Source organism: Lutra lutra, chromosome 2 (genome assembly GCF_902655055.1).
Source record: "Lutra lutra chromosome 2, mLutLut1.2, whole genome shotgun sequence".
NCBI lineage: Eukaryota > Metazoa > Chordata > Mammalia > Carnivora > Mustelidae > Lutra > Lutra lutra.
This window is the reverse complement of record NC_062279.1, coordinates 144,493,149-144,510,482: the sequence shown is the minus strand read 5'-3', so window position 1 is coordinate 144,510,482 and position 17,334 is coordinate 144,493,149. Positions and strand designations below refer to the sequence as shown.

At 46.5% G+C, this 17,334-nt stretch overlaps 1 protein-coding gene across 5 annotated transcripts in view; it reads left to right on the top strand.

The window, feature by feature from the left end:
* The window catches only part of LOC125093508 (uncharacterized), a 69,635-nt gene that overhangs the window by 49,392 nt on the left and 2,909 nt on the right, over positions 1 to 17,334 (top strand). For 2 of the 5 annotated variants that reach the window (XM_047718789.1, XM_047718787.1), the window contains exons 5-7: positions 6,803 to 6,897; positions 7,541 to 7,577; positions 16,409 to 16,553. The exons of 1 other annotated variant lie outside the window; for it this stretch is intronic. In XM_047718789.1, coding sequence (XP_047574745.1) covers positions 16,428 to 16,553 — 126 coding nt within the window. In that variant the 5' untranslated portion in view covers positions 6,803 to 6,897; positions 7,541 to 7,577; positions 16,409 to 16,427. Of the gene's footprint in view, positions 1 to 4,794; positions 4,868 to 6,802; positions 6,898 to 7,540; positions 7,578 to 16,408; positions 16,554 to 17,334 lie in introns of those variants that run through there. 2 more of the 5 variants (XM_047718790.1, XM_047718788.1) reach the window with 2 other exon arrangements.

The window sequence follows — 17,334 nt, the reverse complement described above, 5'->3', positions numbered from 1 at the left end:
ACGACCTTTGGTGTTCCCTTGGAGTCATGACCCTTCTTGCTTTGGCCCTGGAGAGAAACACCTTCCTGTATGTGTCCTTCAACCTAGCCCGAGCCTGTGTAAGAAGAGCCCTTCCCCTGAGCCCTCATTGTTCCCCTCCAAGCAAGGCACCCAGGGGCCCCGTGGCTCCTTCCAGAACACCCGGGGTTCTGGAACTACCCCATGCCTGGCATAAAGAAGAGGTGTTTGGGAATGCTTCCTGAATCAAATTCATGATTTGCAAAGGGCCTAAAGCCCTTGGATTAAAGCACTTTTAAAATGCAAAGTTAAAGGATTTTTCATATATTATTCATGTGGGGAGTCTTAGAATAGCTCCTTTGAGCTCCTTGGCTTTGTGTGGCCTGCGTGGCTTTCCATAATGAAAGCGAATGTCCTTTCATGTCCTGGTCTGGCTTGTCTTTACCTGGGTATTGTGTCTCACCCAACTGAATGAGGAGGGCGGGACAGAGGCTGCCTGAGGGTAGGAAGCACCACAAGGCCAAGGGGAGGCAGGGAGTCCAGATTTGGCCTCTTGGGGTTGCGGTGGGGGTGACATGGTGACTTCTGGAGAGAAGAGGCACCAGCTTGTAGTTCAAACAGTAAAGGCACAGAAGGTCCCGCCAGTCTACCTGCTGGGCAGTCTCCAGCGTGCACTTTCTAAAGGCTGATGGGATCAGGGGCCCCTCTATCTCAGGACTCCACAGGGAGCCACTCTTGCCTGTAGAATGAGATCTGGGGCCTTCGGAACTGTGCCCTAGTCCAGCGCTTCGGCCTCGGGCTGGCCGTGCTCTTCCCTTGCAACCGCTCGCAAACCCTGCCCTGAGTTATTTCCAGCCGCCTAATGCCTTCTGTCAGTCCACGTCTCTGCACCTGTTCCCGTGTTCGGCTCAGCCTGGGGTGCTGTCGCCAGCAGTCAGAACAGTCCCACTAGGGAGCACAATGTCAAGTACGGAAGGAAAGAAAAGCTTACTGCTGCGTGAGTGAGTAAGAGCCGCTACAGGGAAGGCTCTGGTCCTGGGACCTGAGCTTCAGATCAATGGACGATGCCTGGCTCTCTCTGGCCATGGGCCCACCACTCTGACCCAGCTGCCTTCATGGTGGTCCAGACTCTAGGTGAGAAGCTCTGGCTTTAGACTCAGACAGACATGGGATCCCGTCCCAGCCCTGCCCTGCCCCTTGCTAGCCCTGGGGCCCTGGGCAGGTCCCTCCAGGAGCCTCAGGTGATTCCCCTGTGAAGTGGGTGAGGATGCTCGTTACACGAGGCAGAGGGAGGGGCCTCAGGGCAAGAGCTGGCCCGCGGGTGGTGCACGGGACTAACTCCGGAAATGGCCCTGGCTGTGGGTGTAGGACTGGCCTCTGATACCTGTATTGGGATGGGGCCTGTTTTCCAAAGTGGGGATAGCAGGATTCTTGAATCGGAGGCTGGGCTGTGAGCTAGTGAGATTATGAATTTCAGGCTCAGGGGACAGTCTGTTGCCATGTGTTCCCAGAGCCTGTGATGGGGTGGGGCTGCTGGGGGCGAGTGGCAAAGCCCCTCCCTGAGTCTGTTCTGTGCTGGAGGCCCGAATGCAGCAGGCTGTGCCCCAACCGCTTCCCCTCTGGCGGAGGGAGCTGATGTGCACAGAGACAGTGACAACACGGAGTGTGTGGGGGGGGATGCTGTGGGAGGGTGGAGTCGTCACTTTCCTGAGGATCCAGGTGGTTAGGATGGGCTTCTTGGAGGAGGTGATCGTGGATGAGCTACAGTCGAACAGGTGGGTAGGAACGGGTTACCTGGGGCAGAGAGGCCGGGGAGTGTGGGCTCAGGAATCCCTTAAAGACTGTGGGAGGATGTCAGGGGTGCTGAGGGAGTGGCAGGACAGAGCCCAGGAGCCATCCAGGTAGAGAAAGAGGGCTCTGGCGTCTCTCCCTTTCTTCCAAGGGCACAGGTCCCATCCCGGGGGGCCTCACTCTCATGACCTCATGACCCAGTCACCTCCCAAAGGCCCGCCTCCAGAGTACGTGAGTAGGGCTTCTGTGTATGATTTTTGGGGGACATAATTCTGGACAGAATTCTCCATTCTGGACAGAGGGAAAGACCTGACTTCTGGCCCATTTGTCTCTAGGCTCCTCAGAGCACTGAGAAATCCACTTCCTTGCATATTTGACATTTGCTGATTTTACCAAACATGATCAGCTGCTAGGAATCTTATGCCCCTCCCCCCAGCACCGCCCCCGCCCTTCCCTCGCCCATCACCCTGCTGGTCTGCACAGACGAGGGGAATTGTTCACCACGGAAGCCCTGGGCTTCTAGAGGATAAAACAGCCTCTAAATGCACATTATTGTTATTTTCATTACAGGCGTCAGAGCAAAACCACCATTTCAAAAGAGCTAATTTAGTTAAATCAGGCATAAGTGCTACTTGAGTTGAAAACTCATTCTCCTTTGCGGTATTTTCTTTCGGGTATAAATCAAGAGAAGCGCTTTAAAAATATTTTTAGTCAGTGGTCATCTGGTCAGTCACCTCTTAGCACACTTACCTACCTGGGCCGCTATGTGGTTTCTCCAAATGACTTGCCCAACAGCCCTGCGGTCCTCCCTCCGTTCCCATCGGGCGCGAGAGTCAGCAGGTTGTGGGTGGAAATCGGTAGCTGCCCCAGCCTGACCTACTCGTAGGGATGAAGACCAGGATGAGGAAGATGGGGGAAAGACAAAGATAGGGGAAATGATGGTGGTAATCCATAACTTGTAAAAAAAAAATTGGCAAAGAACATATCATGAAAAAATTACCATTGTAAGGGTTTCTTTGAGTTTATGGTTCAATAGCACTGCGTACATTTGCATCATGGCGCCCACCACTCTACCTTCTATTTCTGAGTCTGACAACCCCAGATGCCTCGTGTCCCCAGACTCACTGGATTTTTCCTTTTGCACCTGGATTATTTCACTGAGCACTGTGTCCTCTCCAGGTCTGGCCATGTTGTGCTGTGTGTCAGAATTTCTCTCCTTTTCTTTAAAGATTTATATATTTGAGAGAGAGAGAGAGACAGAGAGAGTGAGTAGGGGGAGGAGCAGAGGGATAAGCAGACTCCCTGCTGATCAGGGAGCCCAATGTGGGGCTTGACCCCAAGACTGTGAGATCATGACCTGAGCTGAAATCAAGAGTCAGACACCCAACTGACTGAGCCACCCAGGTATCCCTCCTTTCCAAGGCTGAATAGTATTCCATTGGGTAGATTTCCCACATTTTGTTTATCCATCCATCCCCTGATGGACACGTGGTCCATGATGGTTTTACACTTTAGCTGGACTCCTCATGAAGCCCCTCGTGTCTCACTCAGTCCCAGGAGAGCCCACTGGGCAGGCGTCGGGAGTAACAGTCCTTGGTTTTGATGCTGCTGAGTGGTTAGGGACCCAGACCTGCATGATTCCAGGCTTGCCAAGCCCTCTCCAGCTCTTGGCACTCCTGCTCCTTGCTCTCCCCTGACTGTCTAGAGCTCCTTGGTCTTTATTGCTTTGACAACAATGCTCAAGCACCAGGACGTGGGACTCTTGTCAATGCTGGAGTATGTGCATGTCTCAGATTCAAAGCCCCCATGGGACACTTTTACTCTTGAATCCATGTTTTGAGCTTGGGGCCCTTGTGGATGGCCCCTGGAGGAAAATGTTCATCTGGAGAAACCAAGTCATATGCCATTTGCCCATGCATCACTTGGACAGCAGAAGCCATGGCAGATTTGTGTGGGTTTTGATGTCCCTGACTCACCTGTCCATGTGGCTGTCCCCTGCCTGTACCCTGATTAACTGAGGGGTGGTGGCTAAGAAGGGACTGGACAGAGGCAAGTCTCCCTTCCACAGAGGGCATGGCAGGGAGAGTGAGACTCATTGTTGAGAGAGGTATTCAATGCTTCAAATCCCCCCAGCAAATAAGAGATTGGTCAGCAGTTTGAATCTTACCGTTGTCAACGCGGACAGCTTGTCCCTGACCAGGACACAGAGGTGTGGGGTGTGGGTGGGTGGGGGGCTGGAGGAGGGAGGAAGAGCATCCTGATGGTCATCAGTGGGCTCTAGGCAGTTAGGGGAGAGCAAGGAACAAGGGGTGGCCAGGCAGGGGAGTGAAGGTGGCTGTGTGAAGAGCAGAATAACGACCCTCCAAAGATTTCCTCACCCGGGTCCCCTGAATGTGTGACTGTGTTGCCTCCTATGGCAAGAAGCTTTGCAGAAGTGAAAGAGTTAGGGACCTTGAGATGGAGAGGCTGTCCTGGATTATCCAGGTGGGGCCAGTGGAATCACAAGCTTGCTCAAAAGAGGGAGATGTGAGGTCACAAGCAGAGGTCAGAGACAGATGGGAAGAAGCTGTCCTGCAGTCAGGGATGAGCGAGGAGGCTGGCACCCCTACAAGTGGGAAAAGACCAGGAGTCTCCCCTGGAGCCTTCCGAAGGGACCCACCCCACCAGCCCCTTAATTTTGGACTTTTGGCTTCCAGAAGTGAAAGAAAATGAATTGTTTGGAGCCCCCCAGCTGGGGTTTTGTGAGGGCTGCTCTGGGGTCTAGTACGACTGACCGCACACAGTGGCCCGTAACCACCACCGTCCTGTCTGACGTGGAGACTCCTGTCACTTGTCAGGGGTCTGGCCTATGTCTGTGTCTGACACTTGCGTTGGCTAGTGTCCCCCAGATGGCGGGCCCCTTCCTGAATCACGCAAACACAGTGTAGACAGACAGCAGGAGAAGCTGTGTCTCCCAACATGGGGCAGATTTTGTTGACATTTTCCAGGTGAGCCAGAGAGCTGCAGGGGTCACAGGCAGTGGGACAGCCAGGCCTGTGGTGTCAGACAAGGAGCCGGCGAGGAACGGGGACTCCGTGAGGTAAGCACGAGGCGGGGTCCCCAAGAGAATGACCAAATTTGGTTGAGAAAGGACGCTCTGTACTGGTTCAATCAGCCAGGGTTCTCCAGAGAAGCTGAGTCAACAGGAAGATACATCTGAGGCAATAACCACGCAAGCCATGTCCTCACAATAGATCTCATTCTAGATGTTGGCTTACATGGTGTGGAGAGCCAGGGAGGCTGGCGGTGTGGTTCGGAGGCAGGCCTGAGAGCTGGTGGTGTACATTCAGTTGGGTCTGTGGTTCTGAGCATGGGGAGACAGGTTGTGGGTATCAGTGTCCCAGCCCAAGCATGGAGAATGGATGGGCCCTTCCTCTGCCTGTTTGTTCTGTTTGGGTCTCCCTTGCATTGGATGAGGCCCACGTGTCTGCTTTCCTCAGTCTGCCAATCCAGGTGGAAACTCCCTCACAGACCCACTTGCAAAGAATGTTTAACCAGTTATCTGGGCCAAGTCAAGGGAACACATAAATTTGGCATTGCAGTGGGGCTGTCAAGGGAACATAACACGAGGGATGTTGTATTGTGCTCTCATAGGACTTGTTGGAAAAATCACCCCAGGAAACTCACCCCTGTAAGCCTTGACTTATAGTTGGCTAGTCCTAAATGTCAACACTTTGTTCTGATTATATCTCAAGTTTTGTCTCATTAGGGTGAAATAAGTTGATGTTCGTAATTCTTGGCCCCTCCTGTAAAATTTCTGTGGCCCTAACACATACACACTCGGAGGGGTGCAGATGGTGAGGACACAACTCTGTGCTTTCTCAGCCTGCACACACCTGTATCACCTGCCCCCAGAGCACAGAAGAGAATGTTCAGTTCTGAAAGCCCTCCTGCATCTCTGTTTTTGCTCAGTGTGTGTCCTTTCCCATTTGTCCCTGATATGTACCAGGACATTTGGTTTTTTATCTCAGCAGATTCGTTCTAAGTGGTTTCTCTCCTATTCTGGTTTTATAGGAATGGCTAGAGCCTCTTGCTTTAAACATGGCGAGATGCTTGCTGTGAAGAAGGGCAGATCGTCCTGTGGATCACTGATGAGACCTCAGGGTTTCTAGAAAAGATAAAACTGATCCTCAGATGGCATGTCAGGGAGGGGCTCCAGGTGACAAATCAGAGACACAAGGAGGTTTTGACTCAGACACGATTCTGGTTCATCCAGATGGGGCCAGCCCTGTGCTGGGACTGGTGATATGGTGCCTTTGGCATGGACCCTGTGTGAATTTTATTTTTGTATTTATTGGTTTGTTTTATTTATTTACTTATTTATTTATTTGTCAGAAAGAGAGAGAGAGAGAGTGCACAAGCAAGCAGAGTGGCAGACAGAGGCAGAGAGAGAAGCAGGCTCCCTGCTGAGCAAGGAGCTTGATGTGGGACTTAATACCAGGACCCTGGGATCATGACCTAAGCCAAAGGCAGCAGCTTAACCGACTGAGCCACCCAGGTGTTCCTGTTTTTGTTTGTTTTGAGAGAGAGAGCAAGCAAGCAGGGGGAGGGACAGAGGGAGAAGGAGAGAAAATATCTGAAGCAGGCTCCACGGTCATCGCAGAGACCAATGTGGGACTCGATCTCATAACCCTGAGATTGTGACCTGAACTGAAATCAAGAGTTGGATGCCCAACGAACTGAGCCACCCAGGCTTCACCACCCTCCTTCCACACCACATGAGTTTTCTGTGGTTGCCATAACAAATGACCACAAACTGGGTGGCTTGAAACAACAGAAAGTTATGCTGTCAGTTTTGGAGGTCAGAAGTTCAAAATCAAGTGTTGGCAGTATTGGCTGTGAAGGGGAAATCTGTCCAGGTGTCTCTCCTAGCTTCGGAAGGTTTCTGGGAATCCTTGGTGTTCCCTGACTTGTAGAAGTGTCACCTGATCTCTGCCTATCTCTTCACATGGTCTTCTCCTCTGTCTCTTATAAGGAGATCAGTCATTGGATTTCACTCCCATCCTAAATCTTGGAAGACTTCATCTCGAGATCTTTGACTAAGTCCCTCTGCAAAGACCCTCTTTCCCAGTAAGTCATATTCACAGGTTCTGGGAGTTAGGACTTGGACATGACTTTTGGGGGGGACATGAGTCACCCCATTACAGACCCCACTCCATAGACCAGGCCTCAAGGTCTGGTGGGGCAGGGAGGACAGGTATCCCAAGAATCAGGCCAAGGCATGAAGGTGTGCTCCTCTGAGTGGGAGCTGTGCTGTAGGGAAGGAGGAAGCTCAGGGCAGGAGGCTGTGAGAGTGGAAATCTGGCTCTGCATGCCTGGTGAGGGAGTGTGTGAGCAAAGGCACAAGGAGCAGGGTGGGGGGTGTGGGGTCTGTCACTCAGTGGGAAAATGGGGACCTCCCAAGTGTAGAGGCTTTTAGTCTGGCTCTGTGACAAGCTGGGCCCAAACAAGGGGAGAAGAGGGAGGATGGTAATCTCCTTGAGGTCAGAGGCGAAGGAGGTGGGAGTGTGGTCTGGGCTTGACCCTGACCCTTACCCCCTTACTTTACATAATGGGTACAGCCTCTCTGAGCTTCAGTCTCTCCATCCATACAATGGGAATGACGAGAGCAACACCCACCTCACAGGGATGTTGTGGGGCTGGTGAGGGTGATGAGGGCGAGGTGAGAAACGCTCACCTCTCAGTCACCTGCTGTTTCACCTGGTTCCAGCAGCTGGCCCAAGAAGCACAGCAGAGGTGCTCAAGACCTGGTAGGTGCATTCATGAAGGATGAAAAATGAAAACCCCACTGAAACATGTTTCTTTCTGTCTTAAAAACAGACTTATTGAGGTATAGTTCATGCATCATAAAATCCACCTGTTGGAAGCCACTTCGTAACTTCCAGCACACTTACAGATCTGTGTGACCGTCCCTCGACCGCTGGTCACCCAGCCCAGGCTGGGTGGTTCTGGGTCTCTCGGATGGATTCTTGGGAAGAGTGGACACACTCTCCCATGAAGTGGGCACTGCTATTATTGAGTTGATTTCACCGATGAGGAGAGTGAGATTCCATGTTGTTGAGGTTTGGGTGGGGCTCACGTGAACTTTCTCAGAAACCATCATCTTGTCTCCAGAGTGGCGGTGCCACTGGACTTTCCCACAGTGGTTCGGGCTCTTTGTCCTTTCCACCTGTCCTTTGTTGTGGCCGCCTGAGTAGAGGTGCAGTAGTCTGTCCCTGTGTTTTGAATGTTCTCTGTGATTAACGGTGTTGAACATACTTTCATATGCTTGACCATTTATTTGTCTGTCTTCCTTGGTGGAATGTCTGTTCACTTCTTTTGCCCATTTTCCTGTGGCTTCTCTCCCCTCTTAAGTTTTGAGTTGTTTGTATATTCTGGATCTAAGGCTTTCCTTCACCCCCATTGAACTGTCTTGGCACCTTTGTCAACCATCCATTATCCTAACCTGTAAGGTTTTGTTCCTGGACTCTTCATTCTGTTCTATTGGTCTATACATCTGTCCCCCCACAGATGCCTCCCTGTTTTGATTACTGAATCTTGGCTGTAAATTTGAGATTGGGTAGTGTAAGTCTTCCAACTTTGTTCTTTTAAAATCTTTTTTAAAAAAATATTTTATTTATCTATTTGTTTATCGGGGAGTTGACAGAGGAAGAGGGAGAGAAAATCTTAAGCAGACTCCACACTGAGTGTGGAGCCTGGTGTGGGCGGGGCTTGATCTCACAACTATGGGATCATGACCTGAGCCAAAATCAAGAGTCAGACGCTTAACCGACTGAGCCATCCAGGTGCCCCTGTTCTTCTATTTAAACATTGTTTGGGCAATTCTAGTACTTTTGCATTTCCATATAAAATTTAGGATCAGCTTGCCAATTTCTACTAAAAAGCCCAATGGGATTTTGGTGAGGATTACATTCAACCTATAGATCGATTTGTGGAGAACTGCCATCTTGCCAATATTGAGTCTTCCAATCCACGAACATGGAATGTTTCTGCATTTATTTTTTTATTTATTTATTTTTTAAAGAGTATATCACTTCTTTTTTTTTTTTTAAGATATTTTTTATTTATTTGACAGAGAGAGAGGTCACAAGTAGTCAGAGAGGCAGGCAGAGAGAGAGGAGGAAGCAGGCTCCCTGCTGAGAGGAGAGCCCGATGCGGGGCTCGATCCCAGAACCCCGGGATCATGACCTGAGCCGAAGGCAGAGGCTTTAACCCACTGAGCCACACAGGCGCCCCTGTTTCTGCATTTAGTTATATCATCTTTAATTTCCCACAGTGACATTTGTAGACTTCAGGGTAGGTCGTGACCTCTTTTGTTAAAATTATTCCCAAGCATTTTACTCTAATAATTAAAATTATTCCCAAGCATTTTACTTTACTTTATGCTATTGTGAATGGAATTGCTAATTTCATTTTTGGATTTTTGTTGCTAACATATACAAATAGAGTTGATTTTTATCTATTGATCTTGTATCATGTGGTCTTGCTAAATTTGTTTATTGGTTCTATAATGTCTTTATGGGTCTCTAGGGATTTTCTCCATAAAGAATCATTTCATTTGTGAACAAAGGTAGTTGGATGTCTTTGAATCTGGATGATTTTGGCGATTTGCTTTGCCTTATTGCCCTGGTGAGAATCTGTGAATAAAAGTGGTAAGAGAAGACATGCTTGGTTCTTTCTTTCTTTCTTTTTTTTTTTTTAACATTTTATTTATTTATTTGACAGAGAGAGATCACAAGTAGGCAGAGAGGCAGGCAGAGAGAGAGGAGGAAGCAGGCTCTCCACGGAGCAGAGAGCCCAATGCGGGGCTGGATCCCAGGACCCTGGGATCATGACCTGAGCCTAAGGCAGGGCTTTAACCCACTGAGCCACCCAGGTGCCCCTGGTTGGTTCTTTCTGATCTCGGGGGAAGCGTTGTTTGTCTTTCACCAACACGCACAATGGTAGCTGGAGCTGTGGATATTTGCATTGTCCTCAGCTGGTCTGAGAAGTGTCTTTCTTCTTCTAGTTTGTCAAGAAATTTTATCATCAGTGGATACTGAATTTTTTCAAATGCTTTTTCTGCAACATAATAATGTGATTTCCCCCTCATTTGTCTATTAATATGGTACATGTGTTCATTAATATATGGATATTAAACCAACCTTGCTTTCCTGGGATAGATCCCATTGGGTTATGGTGTGAAATCATTTTTCCATGTTGATGGATTCTATTTGCTGATATTTTATTAAGGATTTTTGTTTCAATTTAATAAGGAATAAATGAATTGGAAAGTATTACCCCTTCCATTTCCTGAGAAAGTTTGTGCAAGATTGGTTTTCTTTTTTCTTTAAACGGTAGAATTCACAAGTGAAGCCAAATGGGTCTGGACCTTTCTTGTGGGAAGATTTTAAATTCTTAATTCTGTTCTTCTTTGCAGCCCCATTTAGACTTCATATTTTATCTTGGGTCAGCTTGGTAACTTGTGTGTTTCTAGGAACATGTCTGTTTATCTTTGTTGTGTGTTTTGTTGGTGTCATTCGTGGTGTTCCTTTATAATCTTTTTCATTTCAGGGGGTTGGTGATGATCCCGCCTTTTCCATGATGATTTCAGTAATTTGCGTGTCTCTATTTTTTTTCCTAACTAGCTAAAAGCCTGTCAATTTTTTTCACCTTTTAAAAAAAAAAAAAAAGATTTTATTTTTATTATTTATTTGACAGACAGAGATCACAAGTAGGCAGAGAGGCAGGCAGAGAGAGAGGAAGGGAAGCAGGCTCACTGCTGAGCAGAGAGCCCGATGTGGGGCTTGATCCCAGGACCCTGGGATCATGACCTGAGCCGAAGGCAGAGACTTTAACCCACTGAGCCACCCAGGCGCCCCCTTTTTTCACCTTTTTAAAGAACCAGCTTTGGTTTCATTGATTTTCTCTCTTGCTTTTCTGTTTCCTATCTCATGGATGCACGGTCTCATATTTCTTACTTGCTTTCTTCTGCTTGCTTTGGGCTTAGTTTGTTCTTTGTTTTCTAGCTTCTTTAGGTGGAAACTTTGATTATTTAAGAACATTCTTTTTTCTAATGTGGGCATTTGAAGTTACAAACTCTGTGCTAGGCGTGGTGTTGACTGCACGCCATGCATTTTTGTACATTGCAGGGATTTTCACCCGCTTCAAAATATTCTCTATTCTCTTGTGATTTCTTCCTTGACCCTTGAGTTACTCAGAAGCATGTTGTGCAATTTTGAAATATTTTGGGCTTTCATCGGTCCTTCTATTGTTAATATCTAATTGAATTCCGTTGCGGTCAGAGATCATGCTTCCTGTGAATTTAGGCTTTTCACATTTATTGAGGATCATTTTATGGCCTGGCACATGGTGTGTTCTGGAGAATGTTCCATGTGTGCTTGGAAAGAAAGTGTGACCCAAAGTCACTGGGTCCACTAGGTTATATGATCTGAAGTGTCCTCCAGTCTTTAGCATCTTTGTTGATTTTTAAAATCTAGTTGTTCTCCCAGCCATCAGGAGTGGGTTATCAACACCTCTTCTGATGCTGTTGCCTAGTTGTCTCTTTCTCCTTTTAAGGAGTTTAGTTTTTGCTTCATGTATTTTAAGGCTCTATTATGAGTGGTGTGTACATTTATAATTTTTATATTTTCCCAATAGATTGGCCCTTCTATCATTATGAAATGTCCCTCTTTGCCTCTAGGAATATTTCTTGTCTTAACATTTGTTTCATTTGATATCAAAGTGGTCACTCCCGGCTCTCCTACTGTGGTTGTTTTCATAGCGTATCTTTGTCCCATCCTTTTACTTTCAACCCACTGCCTTGCATCTTTGAATCTGAGATTTGTCTCTTGTAGCTAGTGTGCATTCATATCTTGCTTATTTGTTCAGTCTGATAATCTCTGTCTTTTGATTTAAGCACATAGAGTATTCACATTTAATTATAAATTAAATTATTTGACCTTAACTAATTAAATTAAAATTTCTATTACATGATATTGATATTTTCCCTTGTGCTGTTTTCTCCATGTCTCCTGAGTTTGTTTTTTTTTATTGTTGTTGTCTTGTTCTTCTGATTCTCCTTTACTGTTTTCCTTTATGCTAAGTAAATGTTTTTAGTGTCCCCTTTTAATTTCTCTTGTAAAAAACCATATACTGTGGATGATTTTCTTAGGTTTGTTCTAGGGACTGCAAAAATACATTTGAGTTTGTCTCAGTCCACTTCAAATTAGCACTAGCTTCCCTCTGGTCAAATGTGGAAAGTGCACTCCATCCTTCCCCCTGCCTTGTGCTGCCATTGCCATACATCTTGTGTCTTTTAATGCTATAAACCCAAGAGTAGAACACTGTAATTACCACTTAGGTCTTTTAAAGAATTTAAGAGAAAAATTAAGAAAAATATATTTATCGAGTATTTCATATTGACTCTCATATTTACCATTTCTGCTGTTTTTTATTTCTTCTCGTGGATTTAAGTTATCATCGGGTGCCAGTTCCTTTCAGCCTAATGGACTTCCCTTTAGTATTTCTCATAAGGCAACTTTGCTAACAATACATTATTGATCTTTGTTTATCTGAGAATATCTTTATTTCACCTTTAGTTTTGGAGGATAGTTTTGCTGGATTTTTTGTTTAAGTTTTTTTTTTTTATTTCCTTTGAGCACTTTGAATGTGTCATTCCACTGCCTTCTGCTGTTCTTTTTTTCCCTCTTTTAATGAAAAGCCATCTGTTAATTGTATTGTTCATAATATATGAAATTTTGGTTTTCTCCTGCTTTCATGGTTTTCTCTTTGTCTTTCAACAGTTTGATTATAGTATGTATAGGTGTATATCTCTTTGTGTTTAACCTATCTGGGATTTGTTTAGTTTCTTGGATGTTTGATTTAAAGTGTTTCATCGATCTGGAAACATATTGGCCATTATTCCTCATGGTTTATTTCTTAACCCTTTTCTATCTCTCTTTTGGGACTCACATTATACATGCGATTGTGCTTGATGTTGTTCTATGTGTCTTTGGAGCTGTGTTCATTGTTGCTCATAGTTTTCTCTCTGTTCTTCACAGTGGATAATTTTTTCATAACTCTGTCTTCAAGTTCATGCATTCTTGTGCTATGTCAAGTATGCCACTGAGCCTCTCTAGTGAATTTTCCTCATTATTGTATTCAACTCCAGACTTTCCATTTGATACATTATTTCTTTTTCCTTTCTGAGAATTGCCATTTGTTGATTTCTTATTGTCATGCTTCCCTTTAATTCATTGGTGTTGTGTGTGTGTGTGTGTGTGTGTGTATAAAACAGCTGCTTTGAAGTCTTTCACTACCAAATCCAACTTCTGGGGTCCCCTGAAGATGGAAGAATGCTTTTTTTTTTTTCTTTCTCCAACTATAGGTCATATTTTCCTGTTTCTTTGTACTTCTCACTTTTTTTGTTGTTGTTGTTAAAAACTGGACATTTTTCAATCTGTTGCATCAACTCTGGATTTTTCTTTTCTTCCAGAGATTATTTCTGATTTTTCTTATTCATTTGTTTGTTTTTTGAAGTAACTTACCTGGGCTAAATCTTTGAAATCTATCTACGTTGCTGGTGATTTTTTTTCTTAATTTTTATTTTTAACTTATAGCTTTTGCACCCTTCTGTCTGCCTCACTTAGAGATCAGCCAGTATTTGATCAGAGATATTCTCAAATACCTTGAGTTAGTAAACCTTCTATCTGATATCAAAGACCTTTGTGTGGGTAGAGGAGCACATTCAAAATTTAGGCATTTTCAAATCTGCCTGGCTTTTGCTTTTCACTGGGCTGCTCGTGTTTCCTATGTGAGTACACATGGCCTTGGGGTCATCTAGGAGTCTGTGGCTGGCTTGGGCCATTTCCAAAGGCACACAGTCTCAGCCATTCTATACAACCTTCAAGATGATCATTGCCATTGTCACTGCTACTAGGCAGGGGTGTCACCCATTGATCCAAATTGAGTGAGTCCCTTCAGCCATGGCATTGCAGCTGCTGTGCCCTTCCCTACAGAGTCTCTGAGTCTCCCCAGCTGGGAGGGTGCTTTGGGAGCAGCCTGGGGCCAGCATGCTCCAGACTCACTGTTTCTACCTGAAATGCAGCAGTTTTTAAGCACGAACACTTCATAGATGGTTGCATGCTCTTGGATGATTTCCAGCATGTGGAAATGGCTGCTTTTGTTAACTTGTGCAGTTTTATAATTGATTTTTGGAAAGAGCATTTGCCAACCCCCTCACTTGGCCACACATCAAGGTTCTATCTCCCCAGAGTGCATTTGTGACTAGGGACGTGGGGCAGAGCTGAGGGTGCTTGAAGGGATAGAAAGGGGAAGAAGTGGCTATATATGAGGCTGTAGAGGTTGGTTGGGGTGGATGAGACTTTATTTAGCAAAGAAGGAAAACAGAAGTGCCCACAGAGAAAGGGATTTTTCCCAAGTTCTTGAAGCTCAGTCACTAGCGTGTTGACACTGGAACCTGGCCCTCCTGACTCCCAGTCCAGTGCTCTTTCCCTTCTTCCAAATTGCTTCAGCAGTTGTTGTTTAGAAGTCCAAATCCCTAGGAGTTTTCAGGATGGCAGACCCATCCATCCATCCATCCATTGATCCATCCATCCACCCACCCATCATCCATTCTCCATCTATTATCCTTCCATCCATCCATTATCTTTCCTTCCTTCTACCCGTCCATCCATCTTCTTTCCATCCATTCATCATCTATCCATCCATCCATTATCCTTCCTCCCATCCATCCATCCATCCATCTTCTTTCCATCCATCCATCATCCACCATCCACCATCCATCTATCCATTATCCTTCCTTCCACCCATCCATCCATCCATCCATCTTTTTTCCATTCATCCATTATCCTTCCTTCCTTCTACCCATCCATCCATCTTCTTTCCATCCATTCATCATCTATCCATCCATTATCCTTCCTCCCATCCATCCATCCATCTTCTTTTCATCCATCCATCATCCATGCATCCATCCATCCATTATCCTTCCTTCCACCTATCCATCCATCCATCCATCCATCTTCTTTCCATCCATCCATCCATCATCCATCCATCCATCCATCCATCCATCCATTATCCTTTATCTATCTACCCATCCATTATCCTTCATTCTATCCATCTATCCATCCATCCATCCATCATTATCTTTCCATCCGTCCATTATCCTTCCTTCCTTCTATCCATCCTCTGTTTTTCCTTCGGTCCATCCACTCATTCAATACTTATTAAGTACCTACTGTGTGCCCAGCACTGTGCTGTGCTCTGAGGCTAAGTAGAGAACAAAAACTGACATGGTTCCAGTGTTATGACCCTCTCATAGTCTCAGAGTGGGACACTAGCCTCAGGAAAGGGCAAGATCCATGTTGAAGAAGTATCCCATCCTTCTCTGTTAGTCTTAACTAAAGCAATATCCCTTTCAAGGGAAAACAATGAGTTTTTTTTTTTTTTTTTTTTTTAAAGTAGACGGAGAGGCAGGCAGAGAGAGAGAGAGAGGGAAGCAGGCTTCTTGCTGAGCAGAGAGCCCGATGTGGGACTCGATCCCAGGACCCTGAGATCATGACCCGAGCCGAAGGCAGCGGCTTTAACCCACTGAGCCACCCAGGCGCCCGAAAACAATGAGTTTTAATTAACCTCTAAACTAAAATCCCACAAAACGTGATTTCAAATAGTAATTTGTGGCAAATTTTATTTGTGGAAGCATTTTAAAGATTTTTTTTTTAAATTTATTTATTTGTCAGAGAGAGAGGGAGAGAGAGCAAGCACAGGCAGACAGAATGGCAGGCAGAGGCAGAGGGAGAAGCAGGCTCCCCGCCAAGCAAGGAGCCCGATGTGGGACTCGATCCCAGGACGCTGGGATCATGACCTGAGCCGAAGGCAGCTGCTTAACCAACTGAGCCACCCAGGTGTCCCTGTGGAAGCATTTTAAGTGTGTAAGTATTTAAATAAAAAAAAGAAGGGGTGCCTGGGTGGCTCAGTGGGTTAAAGCCTCTGCCTTAGGCTCAGGTCATGATCCCAGGGTCCTGGGATCGAGCCCCACATTGGGCTCTCTGCTCGGTGGGGAGCCTGCTTCCCCTCCTCTCTCTCTCTGCCTGTCTCTCTGCCTACTTGTGATCTCTGTCAAATAAATAAATAAAATCTTTTAAAAAAAGAAGCTGTCATATTTAATAGTTTGGTAGCAAAAATTTTGATTTCTGAAATGAATCTCAAAGGCAGCCATACTGTGAGTTGTCTTTCAAAATAGTCATTAAAATGGAAGGCTCTGGAAACTCCTCCTCCAGACAAATCTGTAAGTCTGAGGCCCTTGGCCTTGCATGGAGGGAACCTTGCAGAACGGTTTGGTACTTAGACACGTGCCAGCTGCTTGCGGCTGCCTGTGCCATGCCAAGTGCCATCTGGAAACTGAAAAATGCAGGAAAGACTCTGGAGGCTTGGTCCACATGACAACAAATAAGTGGATATTTGGAAATGAGCTTTTGGACTACATCTTGAGTCATCCTCTGGGAATTCCTAAATAAAACCTCAGAGGGATTAATGGAATTTTGTATCTCATCTTTCTCTCTTCCTTCCCCTCCCACTCCAGGTGATCTCATTCCACAGTCATGTCCAAATCTGTGTCCCAAGCTCTGATTCTGCCCCAGGCACCATTTCCAAAGGCCTCTGGAGCCCCGCTGCTGGTGTGCCACCAAATGTCCCTATGCTCCTGCATCTGCCAGGCTCCCTTACAGGTGGGTCAGGCCATGAACCCAGGCTCTGGCCGATGGGATGTGAGTGACAGTGAGGTGACTCCCAGGTCCAACCCCACAAAATATCCCATGTGGTTCTCTGGCTTCCTCTTCTGCCACCGTGACCTTGAAGGCTAGATGGTCCAACTGGCAGAGCCACAGTTGGAGGGGGAGACACCTGACCTGCATCAGGCTTCATGAATGAGTACAGTGTGCCTTCCTCGGGTTATTTATCCCATTGGGATTTGGGGTTCATTTGTTACTGTGGCCCAGCCTAGCCTAGCCTGACTCATGGCTCCTGGATGTCCCATAGACACTTTGGAAGCAACACATCCAAAGCTGAGCATTCACCTGCTTCAAATTTTTTCCCTAACCATGCAGTGGCGTCATGTTGTCCCAGATGCTTCTGAGTCTCCCTAGAGAGACTTGCACGGGATGGGCCCCCCTCTTCTTCCTCCTCCCCATTGTGCTTGCCCGCATCTTGTCTTCTCTGCCCTGGACTGATGCCGTGGCCCCCGCCGGCCCCCCTGTCTCTTTTCCAAGCTCTGGTTTTCTGGAGCTGCCAGAATTATCATTCTGAAACAAATCTCATTGTGCTGTTCCTGTTCTTGAAAGCCCTGGAAGGTTCTCTTTCACCTTGGGAGAAGGCACAAGCCTGGAGCTTCTGGGCCTGGCTTCCCCCCAAGTTCTTGTCCTGCGTGGCCAGGCTGCTGGGCCCTCCCTGTGTGGGTGGGGGACCTTTGTCCTTTGTCCCTTGCAGGTCCTACACTTTGTGTTTTACTTC